The sequence below is a fragment of the Lactuca virosa genome, chromosome 3, assembly GCF_052849685.1.
Source record: "Lactuca virosa cultivar CGN04683 chromosome 3, Lactuca_virosa_CGN04683_v6, whole genome shotgun sequence".
Classification (NCBI taxonomy): domain Eukaryota; kingdom Viridiplantae; phylum Streptophyta; class Magnoliopsida; order Asterales; family Asteraceae; genus Lactuca; species Lactuca virosa.
The window spans coordinates 213,083,909-213,105,707 of NC_136428.1; the positions used below are offsets into that span (position 1 = coordinate 213,083,909).

The 21,799-nt window shown below is 36.9% G+C and overlaps 1 protein-coding gene across 1 annotated transcript; it reads left to right on the top strand.

The window, feature by feature from the left end:
- The first annotated feature begins 19,472 nt into the window (after positions 1 to 19,472).
- On the top strand, positions 19,473 to 20,260 carry LOC145162824 (transcription factor HEC2-like). The gene has a single exon (XM_079081847.1). It carries the CDS (start codon positions 19,544 to 19,546, stop codon positions 20,126 to 20,128), a length of 585 nt encoding a protein of 194 aa, XP_078937973.1. The 5' UTR covers positions 19,473 to 19,543; the 3' UTR covers positions 20,129 to 20,260.
- Positions 20,261 to 21,799: the final 1,539 nt, after the last annotated feature.

Sequence of the window (21,799 nt, forward strand, 5' to 3'; positions counted from 1 at the left end):
CTATTAACGTCAAAATGGCATTAAGAGATCGGTTGAGTTTCGGCTAACATCACTAAAAGGAAAATTGTAGTAACCCGTGAGATAAGGACTTTGAAAGGAAATAGGTCAAAAACAGAGTTCGTATGAAGGAGTTACGATTTTAGAAAAATATAAAATACGGGTTAAAAATGAAAGTCAAAATTTGAAAACGCGACCTTAAGGAAAATTATAATACTAGTAGAGAGCTACACAAATATATAAAGAGGGAAAAAAACAAGATTCAAATAAGGAAGATATTAATTTTTATAAAAGATTTACAGGGTGCATGCCAAGTGCGCGACATGCCCGTCGCGCACATGTGACACCCAGATTCGTCGAAGATTAGGGAGACGTGGACCATCAGAAGTGTGACACATGACAAGCTCTGGATGGAGCCACGAAGCGAGTGCACACCGTGCATGAAGTGCGTTGCGCGCACAACCACTATAAATAGAGGTGCTCACTTTCTGATTTTCTAATCCCAAACACTTTCTCTATACCTCTCAAGCTGTTTCGGAGAGCCTCTCGATGGCGCAAAGCTTCGGATGCAATAGCTCAGATGCTTCAGAATACGCTACTAGAGTGAGTTCATGGCCCCTATTTTACTATTTTAAATGTTTTACAAGGGGAATACATGCTTATCAAATGGTTTTATCAAAATATAATTATATCTATAAATATCAAATCATTTTATAAAGCTTAGAACCTTAGGATAATGTAGCTATAGAGACTATGCCTAGTTGTAAGCTATGATATTATGCCTAAGAGATATAATGCACAATGCTCTAGGAAGAGATAATACCTAGATGTTATAATGGCCAAATCCCTAGGATAACGTAGTACCTAGAAGGTATGTTGGTCAGATATGGGGATATGCACTGTAGTTAGTTGTTACTCTGCCCAAATATCCTGTTTTCAAATAACCATAATTAGGGTACATATATATGAATACTTATATATAAAAAATAATTATGAGATCAAAATATATAATTATCAAATATAAGATAAAAAGATTCATATTGTGATAGTTATAGAAATCCCTAGGAAGGATTAAAAGATAATAGATAAAAGATTAAAAGATAAAAGATAAAAGATAAATACTTAAGGTCAATGTGTTAGTGAGCTGTTATATTCCTCCAAAGGCCTTGATTAAATTCGGCTTTCCCTGGTACCTATAATTGTTAATCTTGCGAGAGCTAGGAAGATATGTATAGATCTATACGGGGATAGACAACCCCACCCACGATTGCTAGCTACAATCCCGACATGATAACTTTCTTATTATTAACTATTTGACGTCCGATGAAGCGTCGTGGCGGGGAAAATTATTAGTCAAACAATGTCGATTATGGGGGCTCATGGTAATACATTAGATCACCTTAGCGATTCGACTACCATTAGGGATGCCTTAGAGTGGTAAATAAAATACGTTAGGATTAGTTAAGCATCCTACAAAGATAGTTAATTAGGATTAATAAAGATATCCTAAAGAGATAAAAAGATAGGATGGTTAGACATCCTAAACGATAATAGGATCGTTAGATATCCTGTAAAGATATTTAGTTAGGATTAATAATACATCCTAAAAGACAATAAGATAGGATTAGCAGAACATCCTAAAAAGATAAAGAGGTGATATAATAAAACATAGGAAGATAGGAAGCTAAGAATCATAAAGATTATTAAAAGTTTTCAAAAGAGTTTATTATTCATTTACCTCAAAACCTGTGAACTCACCAACATCAAGTTGACGTTTTCAAAAATCGCATTTGTTCCTAAGATGGAATAAATATCAAGCCAGGAAAGGATTATCAGCATGAAGACTCGTAGATTTTTGTTTAGATAGGTAATTATGATTGGCACTCTGTGATTTGGGAAATCTTTGTACCGTTACCACTCGGTATTTTCGCCATCGGTCGGGGAGGGTGTGACAAATGGTGCTTCAGAGGATGATGCAAAAGTTTGTTCGGTGGCAAGCAACAAAGATCCCGTCTCCGTTCTCGTCCGACATTTTCCAAGTTTTTGATTTTAAAAGAACTTGTGTTGTAGATCTGAACTGTCATACATGTTCATGTGGGAAATTGCGCATTCTAGGTATAGTGTGAGGTCATGCTATTACAACATCACGCTATTCAAACATCACTGAATTAGCAGATTTGGTTCATATATATTATCAGGTTGATGTGTTTCGAACTACCTACCAGAACAAAAATGTGCACCCTCTTCCCCCTCCATCTGAATGGGAAATACTAGACCCATTGATGATCATTTTATTTCCTATGTAATCCCAACTAGTTATGTTTGTAATTGATTTTGGAGTGATTAATGAAAAATATTATTACTGCCATAATATTTGTTAGATGTTACAAAGATAGAAAAAAACATAATTTACAACTACCATAACCTTATTAAACATAAAAATATCAAAATACATAATGTAAAAATACGGGACATATTTTAAATATCCCAAGCATGTTCGTATAGAAAATCAGCCCGGTTATTTTTCTGTCTGTATTCCACCCTTGCCCGCTGAAAAATTACTTGTTCATCTTCATCCATTAATTCGTTGTCGATCTTGTGATAAATTTTGATAAAATTCTTCACATTTGACCGTATGTCTAGAAACTTAGTCTTCACTTCTTCTTCATTTTGATATTGTGCAACATCTAACTCAAAGTGAAACAATATTTTCAAGTGTGCCCATCACGATCTATACATTGGATGTGGTAGCATGAGGAAAACCATATCATCCTCAATTATTACCCAAGACTGAACGAGCATGATATCTTCTTGTATAGTCTACGGCTAGGGTTGATTTACTGTTATCGCATATCTCATATATCATAAATATCACATATTTCACAATATATTACAAGCAAATACTCAAAAATGATCTATCTTTTAATATGATCAATCTCTTGATCAAGATTAATCTTCCAATCAGATATTACTCTCTTAGGATAATCAATCTTTCCAATATCAATCAATTACTCATTAATAATTAATCATTTACATCATATAATGCATAACACATCAATGGATGTTATAGTGGTGTTACTCACCTGGTTAGTTAGCAGACTAATTCTAGTTTCGGTTTCGATCCTTTGTTGCCTATCAGCTCGTCATATGGTATGTGACAACCGTCAAAATTTGAATCGGTTCTAGATTTGACTAAACTTAGTTGCACGTATAGGCACGAAACATGCCAGAATTAGTAGCTAGAAGCTAAGTCATGACCTACTTGAAACTCGGAAACAATTAGAAATGAGGAATAGTGTACTTGGAATTGACACTGATATGTGAATTCTACAACTACTTCAACTATACTGACTATCAAATTCGGGTTATTCCTTGACTCGAGCATCATTGTACATTTATGTAGATATATCATACACTTGACCTAGCAGTAGAAATTTGGTCCGAGTCTCGTAGGAACTTGAGTCAAAGTTGAAAACCATGACTAGTATACTTGACTCCTTCGTTTCCCTTAAATCTCGGAACCACTACATAGAATGTCAATAATCCGATGAAAACGAATTACAAACATTATTTTTAACTGGAAAAGAGTTATGAAACCTAAATAATTTGAAGTCTCAAAAATTCAATTTATTTTGATATCCAAAGATTTACAAAATTCCTTAAAACCCTAAAAGCCCTAAAAACTCAAATTTACAAGTTTAACATCAAAATTTCTACAAAAATAATTATGAACCTCATAATATTATATTGGAATAATTAAAATTATAATATGTAATCAAAGAAATAAAATTTAGGTCATTAATATTTAACCTTATTTTATAAGTCAAAAATCCTAGTGTTATGAGTAAATTTCTATTTAAAATTCATATTTTATAAAGATTTGGAAAAAGGTTTATAAAATTTGAGCAGACGATTTAAATAAAAAAAAAGGGAGAGAATCTCCCTCCTCTCACCAAATTTCGGTCATATCTCCCTCCCCAAGACTTCCTTCCTCCAAAAACTCAATCATTTTACTCACTCTTTCACTCTACCTCTCTACTTCTCTCTCCCTCTCAAAAAAATTCTCTCTTCCTTCTCTCTAGAGATGACGAACTTAGATAAATAATATGTAGGAGAGATTTACCCACTCTATTGTTCATAAATGAAGCTACATTTCTAGAGTTTGATGTGTGATTTTGGTGGAGTAAAACCCCAAAGAGATGACGAGAGAGATGAGATATCCAGAGAGACGGAATCTCTCTTTTCTCTCTTTGCTTCTCTCTAAAACCCCCATTCTTTACCTCTATGAATTAGATCCAAAACCCACAAAATTTCCAGCAAATATCCCTCATTTTACTCAAGAATCTTCATCATTGGAAGTTGATCTTCAAGGTAAAATCAATTTCCTTACATTTTTTTTCACTTTTCTTTCAAAACTTTCAAGTTTTCTTGCATTTTTCTCCCTCTTCTACACCATTTTTATGAACATTCATATGCATGTTCATGCATGTTGAATTTGATGATGATGGTGGTAGGATTTCACCCAAAAACAACATGCATGTTGTTAGATAGTGAAATCCAATTACCAAAACCTAAATCAAATCCATAAACTTGAGTTTTTACAAGTTTTAAAGATGAAAAAACACATGCATTCAAGTTTTTCATTTAGAAACATCATTTTGAACAAAATACATTCATTCATGGTCTTCAAATCATAATGCATGTGATGAACATCAAGCTTAAAGGCTTGATGATCAAAGTACATTGTTAAGAAGATTCATAAAGGATTTATTCACTAACAAATACCTAAAACTCCTTTTCTACTCAAATCTGATTTTTCCTAGAATCCAAACAAAAAAATAAGATGATCTGGAAATTTTCAGAAAATAACTCATTGTTCTCCATTTATTGTAATTTTTACAAGAAAATAGAGCAATAATTCACATAAAATACTTTCTGAGGTCTATAAATCTTAAGTAAATTCCTAGATGACCCATAAAGCAAGTAAACATCTCCCATAAAGTTTCAACTATTTGTGTCACTGTTTGCTATGATTTCTAAATTTCTTTGTGTTTAACTCAAATAAATCATAAAACCAAGTTCTAAGATATTAAGTGAAACAATTACACAAAAATTCTAAGAATTTTCATGATCATTTACTATGTTTCCATGATTTTGTGATTATTCAAGAAATTAAAATGGTGAAAAATAGTTATACAAATAAAAAATTCAAGAAAATTTAACTTAAGATCTTTGACTTCAATTAAAACTGAAATACAAAGTTTGGGAAATTTTAGAACTAAATTGATTTAGTTTTTGAATATTTAATCATTGGAACACCTACTAAAATGTTAAATTTAAACATTTTAATAATGGGAATTTCCACTTGAATTTGTTATATAAAAAATTGATTCATAGAAATCTAAATTTCACAGAAAATTTTTTGTAACTTATCAAAATCAAAATTTTGACACATTATTGGCATAATTCTATTGTATAAGATAAAGTATACTAGTATTATATTTCGATTAGAGACTCACTAGTGTATACCATTATTGTAGGACATCGGTAGTGGTACGAGCAGATTTTAGTTCAAGGCATCATTAGCATCATCACGAAATAAGTTGTGAGTATTCACGACCCTATTTTTGGTTTTTAATATTTTGGGATGGAAAAGCATATCGGTTATTCAGTTATGTTTGTTGTACTTATTTTAAATTGTATCAAATGTGATTTTCTATGTATGTGTTTGCAATTGTTGATTCATGCGGTCTGTATCGCGGTTAAGTCCCTAGAATCATTTCACACAACTCATTGACTCTTTTGAGGCCATGGTCATTATGGATAGCGCTATTAAGAGGTAGAGAACTCCTCACTCGCACAGTTCGCGGAGTGCATTTTACCATTTCTATCTATGTGAGTGATACAAGTAGATCATTATAGGGAACCCCTCAGTCATTAGGCTTGAGTTGTGAACTTATGATCAGTTTGCACATACGGAATTTGTTTCATACGTTGGTATCGATCTTTGTTTCTCATGATGGTAATAGACTTTGTTTCTCTTGTTGGAAACGATCTTTAATTCCGATGATAATAGCGGGCTTTGTTTCTCATGTTAGCATCAAACTTTGTTTCTCAAGATGGTAACATACTTTAATTCTCATGATAGCAACGAACTTTGTTATACAAACTTGTTACTCATTTTAGCAACGAACTTCCATTTATGGAAACTTTCTTTACTCATCTTAGAAACGAACCTTAATTATCACACTTATTTCCAAAAACTTAAGATCTTGACTTATAAATATTTTATCTTTTAAAGCTATGAACTCACCAACTATTTTCGTAGTTGACCGCTCATTTTACATTCTTTTTCAGGAACTCGTCTATAAGTTGGCACTTAGGGTCACATCACTTGTAGGAGCATTCGCATGTGTATTTTTTTATATACGTTGTAATTTCTTTTAAAAGTTGTTCAAACTCATTGTAAATTGTAATGTTTTTAATACTATGGTTGGTGTTGTCTTTTAACTTTTGCTATGAGACCCTTTGTATTGTCACACCCCATGTTTCCGCTTTAGCGGGGTGTGACATGGTAGCACCTAATCATCAAATAACACGTTTCTCAAAACTTGTAATAACTCACTACTAGCTACCCTTCTAGACCTCTTGTCATCAAACTAACCAAATCTCATAATATAATCATAATAGGCTTAACCTGTAAGCCATAATAAAATCTTTCATAACGGGTATTTCTCAAATATTAGGGTTTATAACCCTTATAGTCTCGACTAAATCTTTAATCGTAAGATTTACTCACTGATCTTACTAACAGGCTCATAACAACACCATATCACGAATACCCGCAATATACTCAGGTCTATCAAATCTTAATAATAATCAAATATCATAAATACGATTAACGAGTAAAAGATACATGAATGTATCCCGTAATTCATCCCCGTATCACCCATATAACGGTCTAACTTCATCGTAGTAGTCTCCCATAAATGCCTCTCGAGCAGCATCTCTGATCCCGCGTGCCAAAACTCTCTCAAATGACACAAGACTCATACTTTTATACCCTGAAGTGGTCATGTCGTGACCATATAAGTGTCACGTCTTGACAACCAAATGGATCCCGGTTTCACCACGTGTCACACTCTTCCGCCAATTGTCTCGATGACTTGTCTTATTTCATGTCGTGACACATTTATTGCCACATTATGGCTAATATACCTCCACATCGTGGTAGTCAAAAGTTGACCGTTAACTTTGACTTTCATTGACTTTCTCAAAATAGCAACGTACTTTCATCTCAACTTCAAACGATCATAACTTTCTCATACGAACTCCGTTTTTGATTTATATCCACAGAATCCTCTCAAAAAGCTCTACAACAATCCTTAATTATCTTTTGCTAAATAGAATTTCTCAGTTTAAAGTAACTCCATGCTCTATTTCACCTACTCGTCTCATATCATTTTATATCTTCTGAAGTGATACCTGGTCACAAAAGACAAGTAATACATATCAACAAGACGCCGTTTTTCTTCTTCAAGATGTAGTATATCATATTATATTGGAAACTCATCCTCATCGATCGAGTCACTGGATGTCAGAGACTAAAAATATTTAAATATATTAACAAACGCATTAAAAACAACTTTCATAAACGTATCTAATAATAAAACTAACTTGCTGACACATAACCATAAAAAAATATAATTACATTGCAACTAGTCTATAATAACAGGCTTGTCTGAACTTGCTCCGGTCCCATCTTTCAGAGTTCTATCTGCTTTCAATTTAAGCTTTAACACCCTTTTCGATTTCTTTCTTAATTTTATAGGTGCATGTGTTGGTTTATTTCTTTATTTTAATTTTTAACTCATCATCCTGGGTTTTTATATGCAAAAATAAAAATGCAACAACATTTTAATACATTACCATAAAAATAACATTTTTAGCAACATTTTAATCGTTTTTACCTTTATCGGGTGCAATTTTAAAAGCTCCTGTGAATAGAATACAACTTCTTCGTCCGTAAAACCTAGTTGTTTTTAACAACATCCACACAAATTCATCTTTGGACTAATAGGGTTATTAAACAATGTCAGGCACCAAAAAAAAGTAATAATCAATTTTATTTTGGCTTGTCATTCCGGAACATCATTCTGAACCAGGTTCTTCATATTCCGAAACAACATTTCGGACCTACAGAACCTTTCCGTATTCCCTAGAAAACATAACTATTGACTAAAAAACGATCCTAAACACACTATAAGATACTTACATGCACCTCATACATGTACAACAAAAAAAAACATACAAAAAATGGATATCCTGGACTCGTTCTACGTATTCTGGAGTGTTCAGCGCATTTCGGAATACATATAGTTGTTTGAAAACTCAAATGCAAGTAACTTAAAGAGTAGAACTCACTTGGTTTGACGAATCCATTCTGAAAAGTAGGTCTGAAATGCGGTTAAAGCGAACTTCGGAATTGGAGAATCTGGAACACATATTTCGGATTTTTGTATGTTGGAGAATCTGGAACACATATTTCGGATTTTTGTATGTGGGATTTTTGTATAGCATTGGGCTACAGTATTGGGCTTGGGCCGTGTATTTTGGTCTGGAATGACCCATTCTGAACCATGTGGTTAGTTTTCATAAAAAATGGTTAGTTTTGTTAACTAGAACTCAAATTGTGGTTAGTTTACTCAATTTCCTTATATATATATATATATATATATATATATATATATATATATATATATATATATATATATATATATAGGATTAATGTATATTTGATTTAGTCATTTTAAAATTTTAAAATAAAAATATAACAACTCATCCAAGTCTATTACGTTTATCATATGATTATTCTTATGAATTTAAACTCTGAAAAGTCAATGTGGCGCAAGATAACCATGGAGTGGACAGAGGTCCGGCAACGAAGAACACCACAACGAGGCAGAAAACAAGACGAAATAACCACCTATTTTGTAACAAACATCCCAGAATCAGCAACAAAAGCAGAGATCCATAACGCTTTTACCAAATACGGAAGGCTCACGGACGTCTACATGGGGCTCAACAGGGGAAAAAAATGGCCAGTTCTATGCATTCATCAGATTCGCAGGGGTAGAAGATGTAACTGGATTGGAGAGGAAAATGGACGGAACCAAGGTCAGGGGCTGGTCAGTAGCTACTGTGAAGGTGCCAATAAATGAGAGAAAGGTATCATCAAGGCAGACGGGGAAGAAGGAGAACTCCAAGCAACAGGCCAAATCTAACTTGGTTAAACAGCAAAAATTTAGAGACCATCGGACTTTTGCTGAATCCTTGAGACCAAATAGTACTGTGAAGAGACATGGTCATCCCACCCCTCCCCCTGCCATCCGCCCCCTCCCCCTCCACCACTGCCGATAATCCTTCATCGAGAACATGGGTCACATTATTGTCTGCAAAAGACGACCCTGATTAGGGTAGCATGGATTAGAATAGTTGGCCTACTTCTAAATCTTTGAGGAAACCGGAATTTTGAAGCAATAACAAGTGGATATGGGGTCACAATTGTACCTTACGATAAAATCCCTAGTCGAGTAGATCTCACATGTGCAAAGATTGGAATACTCACGAATAAACGATTAAGGGTCAATGAAGAAATTCCAATGATTGTGGAAGGAAATTCGATCAAAGTCGGAGTCATTGAATTTGACGAAGACTGGTTTCCCTTCCGGTGGGACCCAACGGAAGACTATTATGAAAAAGAAGGAGAATAAGAAGATGAATCAGATGTTGGTGATGACGAAACGAGAATCTCAGATACAGACATGGGGGAGGACGATATTGAAAGAGAGGAAGGTGAGTTTTGGCCGCAAAACAATCAAACGGTACTGGAAATACCCACACCGGAGACGGGAAGCCCTGTCATATCTCCGGCAAGGCAACTGGCAAACATGGATGATGACTCATCGAAAGTCCAGGAGTCGGTAGACATGAGAGAAGAAACTCAATCGACACCTGGGGCGGTGGGATAAAAAGAAAATTCAAGGATGTTTGGGAATCATGTGCATGGGAATCCAGAGGAATTTAATTCTCCCAGTCACACCCTCCATCCCCACCAGACCCAACAATCCCAATACCTAGTACTCCTGCGACGCAGACTATCAGAACGTTTGAGGGAATTTTGACAAACGGATGTTTTGGCCCATTCTCGACCCAAATAAAGCCGAGTCTAACTGATTAGTACACCCAAGCCCATAACGATATCGGATCCCTAGGGAAAAGGAAGCGTACCCCCTGTAAAGGATCCATATTCAACAGACGAGAAATTAACCTGATGGCTGATCTAAATGTAAAAAACATTGTAGTAGCTCCTCTGATGCCCCCCAACCTCCTCCTCCTCCTCCATCCCTCTCATCAAAAGCTGTGGATGCCCCTAATGGTTCTCTCGACCTAAACCGACCTCACGATGGTCCCGCAAATGCCCCTCCAGAAAGTGAATGCAACTCCTCCACTCAAGAAGGAAGAAAAACAGTCGAGATTGGTAAAGAATTGGAATTTGAAATTACTTTGGGGGACCCGATTTTACAGGAATCAATGGGAGAAAACGGTAAGTGCAACGTTCCCCAATGAATTGTATGAGTCTAAATGTGAGGAGTATTGGAGAAGTACATAATGTAAACTAGGTCTGCCGTCTCAAGATTAAATATAATCTATCTTATTTCGGGCTATAGGAGACACAATTAGCAAATGGAGAAGAAATAGATGTCAACGGATGTTGGGATCAAAGTGAATATGGTCACGCAGTTGTGCATGACACCGAAAGATCGAGAGGTCTATTGTGTATATGGGATGCACAAAAATTAACCGTCCACGAGGTGATACAATCTAGACATTATCTTATCACTGTAGGAAGCTGGAAAGGGATCAATGGCACAACGGTTTTTGCAAACATATATGGTCCTCATAACCCCTCAGATAAGAAAAAGCTATGGGAGCAATTGCTCCAAATCAAACACGTTGTCACTGGAATTTGGATTATGTTTGGAGACTATAACACAGTTAGATCACGTGAGGAGAGATACAATTCCCAGTTATGCCCCTCCTCAGCTTTCCACTTCAACAAATTCATTGTTGATTCCGGTCTCCATGATCTTAGAATGGGAGGACATAAGTACACATTCTTTTGCCAAACTGACCTTAAATTTAGCAAGCTTGATCGATACCTGGTATGCCCCGATCTCATAAACCGCTTCCCTTCAACTCGATTACTGCATTGCCACAAGATATATCTAATAATTGCCTGATACTACTACAAACTGTAATCCAAGATTTTGGGAAAACCCCATCTCATTTTTTCAACTCGTAGATGGCTCGTGATGACTTTACCCAGGCTGTCGAGTTTGCATTACCCAATTTCTACTGATATGGAACCCCAGACCGATATTTGGCCACGAAGCTTCGATACATCAAAACTGAAATACGGAAATGACGTGAAAGGGTTTACCCCAAAGAGACGGTTGACTTAAACAAGGCCATACATAGGATGCGCAAACTCGACTGTTTTGCTTACCAACGTCCAGTCACAAACTTGGAGTTGGAGGAACGGAGAAACCACTTCCAAAAAATCACTGATATGGAAAAGTTAGCAGTCCTAGACATAAAACAGAGAGCTATGATAAAGTGGGAGGTAGACGATGACGAAAACACGAGATTTTTTTCAGGGTTACACCAACAATAAAAAAAGGAAGAACTCTATACACGGACTGACTATTAATGGGGTGTGGAACACAAACGTGGATGATATAAAGAATGAAGCACACATATTTTTTCAGAACAAATTCCATGAACGATGACCCTCTCGTCCAAAGCTCATCAGTGACAGATTTGGCCGACTGGATCTAACACCTAGTCAAGGATTGGAAGAGTCATTTTCAGTAGAAGAAATCAAGTGTGTTGTTTGGACTTGCGGAAATGAGAAAGCCCAAGGACCAGACGGATTCTCATTTAAATTCATAAAAAAATTTAGGAGCATTGCCAAAATGATTTTATGGCACTGGTAAGCTATTTTCAAAAGTTCGGGCGACTTGATAGAGGATGTAACTCATCCTTCATCACTTTGGTCCCAAAATCAAAGGACACGCTCAAGCTCTGTGACTACCAACCTATAAGCCTGATCGGCTATATGTATAAGGTCATTACATAGGCGCTTGCAAACAGGTTAAAGTAGGCGATTGGAACAAACATTGATGAGGTACAATCGGCTTTCGTGGAAGGGAGAAGTATATTGGATAGACCCCTAATTGTGAATGAAGTTTGTACTTGGGCAAAAAAGATTAAAAAACAAATCCTTTTATTCAAGGTGATGGGTTCAAAGCCTTAAAACTGAAATGGTGATAACAAAGAGGATGAGTCACTATTGTAATACTTCACAACCAAAGCTTTATTGAATACTTCTTGACAAGGAAAAAACTTGAACAAAAAACAGAACAGAAACTAAAATGGAGCTACGTGAAAGGCTGCTGTAACAGGCCTATTTATTCTTACGATAAAGTAAATAAAATGCTGAAAAATTGGTCCACCACCCTTGTATCATGGATAACTGTCGACTGTTACCCATTCATACTCAAGCTAATAACTCATCAACATTAATCAACATTCTCCCCTTTAATGTTGACATCTTCAGTCCCAATCAATCTTCTCATCTCAGTGAACTTAATCTGAGGTAAAGCCTTGGTTAAGATATTTGCCTTCTGCAAATGGCCACTAACATGTTCGACATGAATTTGATCTCGCTCCACACACTCCCGTATGAAGTGAAATTTAGTTTCGATGTGCTTGCTTCACCCATGAAACACGGGATTTTTCATCAATGCTATAGCTGATTGATTGTCGACTAGAAGTTGCACCCTTTGAGCCTGTTTTCCTGTCAAAAAACTAACCATGTTTCTTAGCCACAACGCTTGACATGTTGCCGCTGTCGCAGCCATAAACTCAGCCTCACATGAGCTTAATGCAACCATTTGCTGTTTTTGAGAAGCCCATGTGACCGGATTTTCTGAATAGTAGAACACCATGCCGGTCGTTCCTCTTCGGTCCTCAATATCAAATCTGTAGCTGGTGTCACTATATCCGCAAATCTTCCCATTTCCACCCTTTCGATACTTTAAACCATAACTAGTTGTACCCCTGAGATAACGTAAAATCTACTTTACAGCTGCGTAGTGACTCTCTTTAGGTGACTGCATGAATTTACTTACTACCCCAACCGAGTAACTGAGATTGGGACGAGTATTAATCAGATATCGGAGACTTCCAATTATACGTTTGTAATTGGATGGGTTGACTGCCTTCCCACCTTCATCCTTGGTCAGTTGCAATTTAGGATCCATTGGCCATTTTGCTGGGTTGCACTAAGACATTCCTGCTTCTTCCAAAATCTTTTCAGCATAAATTTCCTGCTTAATTGAGATACTATCTTGCTCTTGATTCACCTCTATCCCTAGATAGTAATTCTACTTCCCCAGGTCACTCATGTCAAAAATTGCGTTCATTCTAACCTTGAATTCTTGAATTTGTTTCTCACTTGACCCCGTCACAATCATATCATCAACATACACACCGATAATTAAGATTGAGTTCTTACACTGCAACTTGTACACGGCTTGTTCTTGTGCACATTTTTTGAACCCCAATTATTTTAATGCCTTGTCGAGTTTCGCATTCCATGACCGAGGTGCCTGTCGCAACCCGTAAAGAGATTTGTGCAACCTATAAACCATTTCCTCTTTTCCTTTCACTTCGAAACCAGAGGGTTGAGTCACATAAACCTCCTCCTTGAGTTCCCCATTTAAGAAGGCTGACTTGACATCTAAGTGATGTACAAGCCAGTTTTCTTTTGCTGCCAGAGCCAATAGCAACCGTATTGATTCCAACCGAGCCACCGGGGCAAACGCATCTTCGAAGTCTACACCTTTCTGTTGTAGATAACCTTTGGCCACAAGACGTGCCTTGTGTTTTGTAATCGTACCCGATGCGTCTCTCTTCAACTTAAACACCCACTTTAATCCTATCACCTTTCGATTGGGCGGTAATCAGGTTAAAGTCCACGTCCGGTTTTTCTCTATCGAATCTATCTCTACACGCATAGCTTTCATCTAATGGGTCTCCTTTGTTGCTTCAAGAAACGAAGCAGGTTCTTCATTTAACAACAACAAAAAACCGGCTTGTTCATACATATCTCGCATATCTGCTTCTGTCAAGACGGGGGCCCGTTGGCTTACTTCATGAATGGAGCGAGTACCCCGTACAGGGGTGTCATCGAAAGCATCAGATGGTATAGTTTCATTGACCAACACACTGTTTGAGCCTTCTGTACCTTCAGTACCTGGTGAATTTAAAGAAGAAGAGAATATTATTATAATTTGGGGTTAATGGGGTATGTGGTCCCTCCCCATGATTTTCGTTGGTGGGCCTTGAATTTTCCATGTTACCCATGAATATGGGTTGTACCATGCATGTGCTTCCTGACAAACTTTCATGTGTAGTCTCCCAATCCCATGATTTTCCTTCATCAAATAAGACATCACGTGCCACAACAATCTTTTTATCTTTAGGATTATATAGTCTGTAAGCCTTGCTCCCAGTATCTATACCTAAATGAACCATAGGTATGCTTCTATCTTCGAGCTTAATGAGATGACCTCCCATCTTTTTTACAAAAGCCAAACAGCCAAATATTTTTAAATATTGCATATTTGGTTTTCTTTTCTTCACGCCTTCGTATGGAGTAAAGTCTCTCACGGCCTTAGTGGGAATTCTATTAAGCAAGTAAACTGCATGGCGTACTGCCTCCCCCACATTGGATCTGGTATGTTCATGCTTTTCAACAACGACCGTGTCATCTCGACTACTGTTCTGTTTATCCTCTCCACAACACCGTTTTGTTGCGGGGTATACGGTGTTGTGGTTTGCCTTTGGATTCCTTCTTCCTGGCAGAAGTTGATTAAGGCTTGTGAGTTGAACTCGCATCCCCGATCTGTCCTTAGTATTTTTCACCTTATGCTCGGTTTCCATCTCAACTTGAGCTTTAAAGATCTTGAACTTTGCTAATGCTTCATCTTTTGATCTGAGTAGATAAACCCACATATATCTACACCAATCATCAACAATCAATAAAAAATATTTGTTACCTCCCATTGATTATGGTGTTATTGGCCCACAGAGATCAGCGTGCACGAGTTCCAACGGTTTGGAGGCTCGCCACTGAGCTTCATTGGGGAAGCTTTGCCTTGTTTGTTTTGCAACAACACACCCACTGTACAGCTGTTTGGGGTGCGAGACACAAGGCATTCTGGTCACCATCCTTTTCTTTCCCATTATTTCTAAAGTGTGGAAGTTAGCATGTCCCAAGCGAGCATGCCAAATCCATGCGTCATCAACCAAAGAAGCTGCCAAGCATGTTGATTTTACAACCTGTAGTGCGATTTTATACAACCTGTTCGCCGACCATTGGACCTTCAACACAAGCTTCCCTTGCTCATTATAGACCCATATGTGTTCATTATGTAACAAGGCATCATAACCCACTTCAGTTAACTGACCCAGGCTAAGGATGTTGCTAGTTAAAGCCGGGATAAAATACACATCCGAGTTCACTAACTGGTCGCCATTTTTACATTAGAACAATAGTCTACCTTTTCCTTTAATTTCAACCGTAGAGCCATCACCGAACTGAAACCGACCCGTGACGCTTTCATTTAATTCTGCAAAGAAATTTCTTTCCCCGGTCATGTGATTACTTGCCCCGTTGTCGAAGTATCACATGTCATGATTGTTATCGTTCCGACTTTCATGCAGTTTAGGGAACACTTTTTCCTCATTCAACATTACCATTGATGGTATGTCCTCTCCTTCAACACACAACATGAGAGTTGGTTCATCCTCCATTCCCTTCGTCAGATTCACTTCTTGTTCTTGTTTCTTCTTGTTCGGGCATTCCGATGCGTAGTGTCCGTATTGTTGACACTCAAAGCACCTTATGTGACTTTTGTCACGTGGATTTTGATTAGATCTTCCACCTTATTGAAACGATTTCCTATCATGTTGATCGCCCCGACCACGACCTGTCCCACGACCCCCTCGTATGCTCCCTCTACCGCCTCTATCACCGTTCCAGCCTCTACCCCGACCACTAGGTGCCTTGTTTTTCTGTTTACTCATTGTTTGACCCTCCGTCTTTGTGAGCAACAATGAATTTTCACCCGTCGATCCTCCTTGTCGAAGCTTCAACCTGTCTTCGTAGGCTTTCAGCCGACCTATTGCTTCCTCAAAAGGCATTTCTTCTACATCTGAATATTGCTCCATGGAAGCAATAAGATGAATGTATTTCTCTGTTACTGTATCAAAGAGTTTTCGAACCAATTCTTTATCATCCAATGTTGAACCGACACTATTATACTTTGAGATCATCCCGGATAACTTCCCCGCATACTCGTCAATAGACTCACCGTCCTTCATCTAAAGCACCTCAAACTCACTCTTTAACGTGTGTAACCTAGCCTTCTGAACTCGTTCTGCTCCAACGAACCGAGTTTTCAGTGACTCCCACACTTCACGGGCTGTTTTCTTTTTAGCCACCTGCATCAGAATATCTTCCAGTATTGCTTGGAAGATGAACGCACGAGCCAATTTGCTTTTCTTCTCATCTACAACCACATCTGTTGCCGGCTCGATGGATTCCCATAACCCTTGTGCATCCATTATGGCTTCCATCTTAATGGCCCATGTCGTATAATTCGTAGAACGGTAGAAGTGAGAACCAGGCACTGAAAGGTAACTAGGTTTTCTTTGGGAGGGTTTGAGGTGTTTGTTACGAGAGACATTTCTGAGGATCGAATGATTTTTGGCATGTACAATTAAACACCAGGCTTGTGCTGTGATACCAAGTGATGGATTCAAAGCCTTAAAACTGAAATGGTGGTAACAAAGAGGATGAGTCACTATTGTAATGCTTCACAACCAAAGCTTTATTGAATACTTCTTGACTGGAAAAAACACTTGAACAAAAAACAGAACAGAACTAAAATGGAGCTACGTGAAAGGCTGTTGTAACAGGCCTATTTATTCTTACAATAAAGTAAATAAAATGCTGAAAAATTGGTCCACCACCCTTGTATCATGGATAACTGTCGACTGTTACCCATTCATACTCAAGCTAATAACTCATCAACATTAATCAACATTAAAACCAACATTAAAACCAACATTAATCAACACAAGGTAGATTTTAATAAAGCCTTCGATACAGTAAACTGCTAGTATCTAGACTCTATCTTACTACAAATTGAGTACAAACCAAAGTGACGTATGTAGAGAAAATGAAGTTTACAAATGGCCAAGGCTTCAATCCTCATCAATGGGTCACCAACAGACGAATTTACAATGGGTCAGGGGGTTAGGCAAAGTGACCCTATGTCACCTTTTCTCCTCATAATCGCAAGGGAGGGTTTAAACATTGCAGTGAAGACTGCCTGTGACAAGAGCATGTTCAAGGGTATCAAAATTCCCCATGAAGATACTACTCTCTCTCATCTTTTCTACGCGGACGATGCACTATTCATGGGGGAGTGGAGTTTGGACAATATAAAAAACTTAGCACGAATCCTTTAATGTTTCCAAGTGGCATCGGGTCTCAAGGTAAATTTCCAAAAATGAAGAGTATTTGGCATAGGGGTAGATCGGCAAGAAGTATCCAGGTGGGCTGCTCCCCTTGGATGTGAGTCTGCAAAACTCTCTTTTACATACCTTGGTGTCCCTATGGGGGCAAATATGAAGCTGAAAAAAAACTGGCATCCCATGATCGATAGATTCATATCAAAATTATCTGTTTGGAAATCACAAACCTTATCGTTTGGTGGTCGAGTGACACTTGCACAAGCAGTACTAGGTAACTTACCCACATACTTCTTCTCTATCTTTGTTGCCCCGGCTGGGGTTATTGAAAGCTTAGAAAAGATTAGAAGAAGATTTGTATGGGGAGGGAACGAAAACAAAAATAAAATTAGTTGGGTGTCATGGGAAAAGGTTGTGGCGCCAAAGACTTCAGGTGGGTTTGGATTGGGTTCATTAAAAGCTCTAAACCTAGCATAATTCCCAAGTGGTGGTGGAGAGTGAGAACTGATACCAGATCGCCATGGTGCCTAGCCATCAGGGGCATCCATATTCTGAAAGATAAACCGGTAGATTATATCTCAAGAAAGATAATTTCGGGTGCCTGGAACAATATTGCAGGGGTGACACGACTGCTACACAAAAACGGTGGAAACATGAAAGAGGTATTGATCAAACAGGTAGAGAGGGGAGATGAATCTCTATTTTGGTGGGACAAATGGATCACCACAGAACCATTAAAAGATATTTTTCATGGTCTGTACCAATTAGAAAGTAAGAAACGATGCAAGGTGGAAGAGGGAGTTCAAATTGGTTGCCTAACTTGGAGTTGGAAATCGTCTCCTAATCGCCCTTCTCAGGTCAGTAATCTGAAGTGTATATCCTCCCTCATTGAAGCCTTCCAACCTACATCGAGGCAAGATCGTTGGATTTGTGGGATTTCTGGCGATGGCAAGTTCCACATGGATGAGTTAAGACATAAGATTGACAGACCATTGAATGATCCACCGGAGAGAATCACGACTTGGATGCATGATGTACCACTCAAAGTCATGTGCTTTATATGGCGTGCCAACCTGGGTCCTATACCTAGTGCAGTTGCATTAAAAGATAGGGGTGTAGCCATCAACAATACTATATGGCGAGTTCCGCACACAAGAAGATGAATGCGCTAACCATATATTATTTTGTTGCTCTTTGCAATTGATGTATGGGAATGGATCTCTAAATGGTATCAAATCCCTGTAAAACAATTTGGTAACGTGGGTGAACTGATGGAGTTTGTGCATAATTGGGGATACTGTATGAAGCGGAGAAAATCATTGCTTAGCATCCTTTATGGCTCGATATGGTGGATCTGAAAGGCGAGGTGTGACCGGTTGTTTAAGAGCTTACGTATTACTCCAACCAAGGTGGCAGACAACATAAAATCTCTTGTTTTCTCCTGGATCAAGTATAGGCGAGTTAGGTGCTCTCTTAATCGGATAGATTGGTGTGTTTATCCATTTTCTAATTATAAAATCTAAATGTTGTACTAAAACTATGTATGCTCTTTCTTCCCCTCGACTAGCTACTTGCTAGTGGGGGTTGCAGTATTTTAATAAAATCATTTGCCGGTTCTTCAAAAAAAAAAAAAAAAAATTCTTATCGTTTCTTTTTAATCTTTTTGAAATATGTGAACTTAAATAATTATCTATAAACTTTGAAGTAAGCCATAAATAAAAGAGGGGCAACAGTAAGTAAATAAAAATGTACATGAGTGAAGTCGTTATTTATACCCTTCCTGTCACATATTTCCATACCACTGTTATAGTGCTATTCATCATTTACTCTGTAAACAATAAACCCTAATTCCGTTAAAGACATTTCCTTTCTAAAAATGGAGACGATGACATCAATGATGGAGCTCGACAAGCTCCCAGACCCATTCTCTCTCCCTTTCCAACACCTTTCTTGTTCACCAAACAGAGTATTCTCCGGCGAAAGCTATACCAACAACCACCCCACAACACCACCGCTGCAACTACAACCATCCTTTTTCAGTCACTCGATGCCACCGCCATCTCCATCCAAGACCTCATGTAAGCCGGTTCCAGTGGATGCGATGAGGGAGATGATATTCCAGATGGCGGCGTTGCAGCCAGTTCAGATTGACCCGGAATCAGTGAAGCCACCGAAGAGACGAAACGTGAAGATATCGAAGGACCCACAAAGTGTAGCGGCGAGGCACCGGAGAGAGAGGATTAGTGAGCGGATCCGGATACTTCAGAGATTAGTTCCCGGTGGTACAAAGATGGACACGGCGTCGATGTTGGAAGAGGCTGTCCATTACATGAAATTCTTGAAAAAACAAGTGCAGTCTTTTGAACAGGCGGCTGCTGGTGGTAGTATGGCGGCGATGGTAAAGACAGAAGCTGACGTCGGTGGTTTGCTGCTACACAGGCGGCATGAATCGTGGTGGTGATCGATACGGTGATAGTATTTACTCGAATTATCGGAGTATCGGATGGCAGTTTGATGATCATTTGATCGATGATATATTTTATAGAATGTAAAGATCTATGATTTTAATGCTGTTAATTGGATTGTTGTTTAATCGGTGGGAATTTGAATTCATGAAACCATTTACTAATGTTACAAATAAGTTAACTTTTGTTTTAGATGGAGGATAGCCTCTTTTGGTTAATAAAATTATAATTTAAAGGGAATCATGTTAGAATATACAAACTAGTGACGTACATGTTAAACGATCGATTGTTTATTATTTATCTTGGTTTTTTATTATTAATATAAAAAGTATCTTAAAACAAGTTTTCATCTAAATACATTAAAACCTCATAACGAACTTAGAAAATTATTATTATTATTATTATTATTATTATTATTGGTTTTTTTAATAAAAGTCTAATAGTTGATGAGTTAAATTTAAATCGGATTGTTGTGGGTTGTTCAAATAATATGATTTATAACTTTTTTTATATAGTTTAGCAATAGCTAACTTGTTGCAATTTTTTAATTTTTGCTTTTTTTGAACTTGATTTTTCTTAAAAAAAATTTCAGTGCTAAATCAAAATATTGATATAGGAATGACTCTCTAGTTCATTGATAAATATAAAGGATAATTATAAAAATAACAGTGGTGCATAATAGATATTATAAAATGACCACTATATTATAAAATACTATATTTTAATAGATATCATAAACAACCATAAAATTTGAAAAAGGATATAAGTAAAAAGAAAAGATAAAAGGATATTTAATATTTGAAATTGTGTGACATTTAAAACTTATATAGATTTTCGAGCTCAATTACTATATATAAGAAAAAGACCTACTCTTTTTTTTTTCTTTTTCACACTTCAACTAGAAAATGTATGATGTCGACACATCCAATAGTCGTTTACAACAAAAGAGAAAGCAAAATAATCTTATCCCTTAAATTCCTAGCATGTGAAACTGAGTTTGATGATAATTATAATAAGTTAATCTAAATAAAAAATAAATAAATATAATATCCATAAAATCACTAGAAAAAAAAATAACCGAGTTGATTCGATTTGATCTTAAAAAAACGAGAATTGATGAAAAACATCATGTCATAACAAAAGTCACAAATAAGAGTGTCAAAAAGACTTGTGGAACCTCGAACCCGTGGGCTCTAATCCCATATGGATGATATTTGTTTAAAAAATCGGGGGCGGGGGCGGAGGGTGGGGTAGTCCCGTCCCGAACCCCCAATGAGGACCCCGTTAATATATATATATATATATATATATATATATATATATATATATATATATATATATATATATATATGGAGTGGTTCAAATGAGAACCACAAAAGATTAAAAACCCTAAGAACCTCCATTAGTTAGTAAATATTTACATGATAATCTTATTAAACATGTGAAAATCCAGATCTTTTTTTTTCTCTTTTTGATACAAAAAGGGCAAAATTGTAATTTTTGCAGTATAATATTTTCATTCTTATATGCTCTCATATTTGAACACAAAATTTATATAAAATACAAGTTTATACAGTTCATTTATAGTTTAATTCATAAAATTCACAACTTAATACAAACCATTTTACAATAATTCACAAACTCAAAGAAATCAAATATTCAAACTT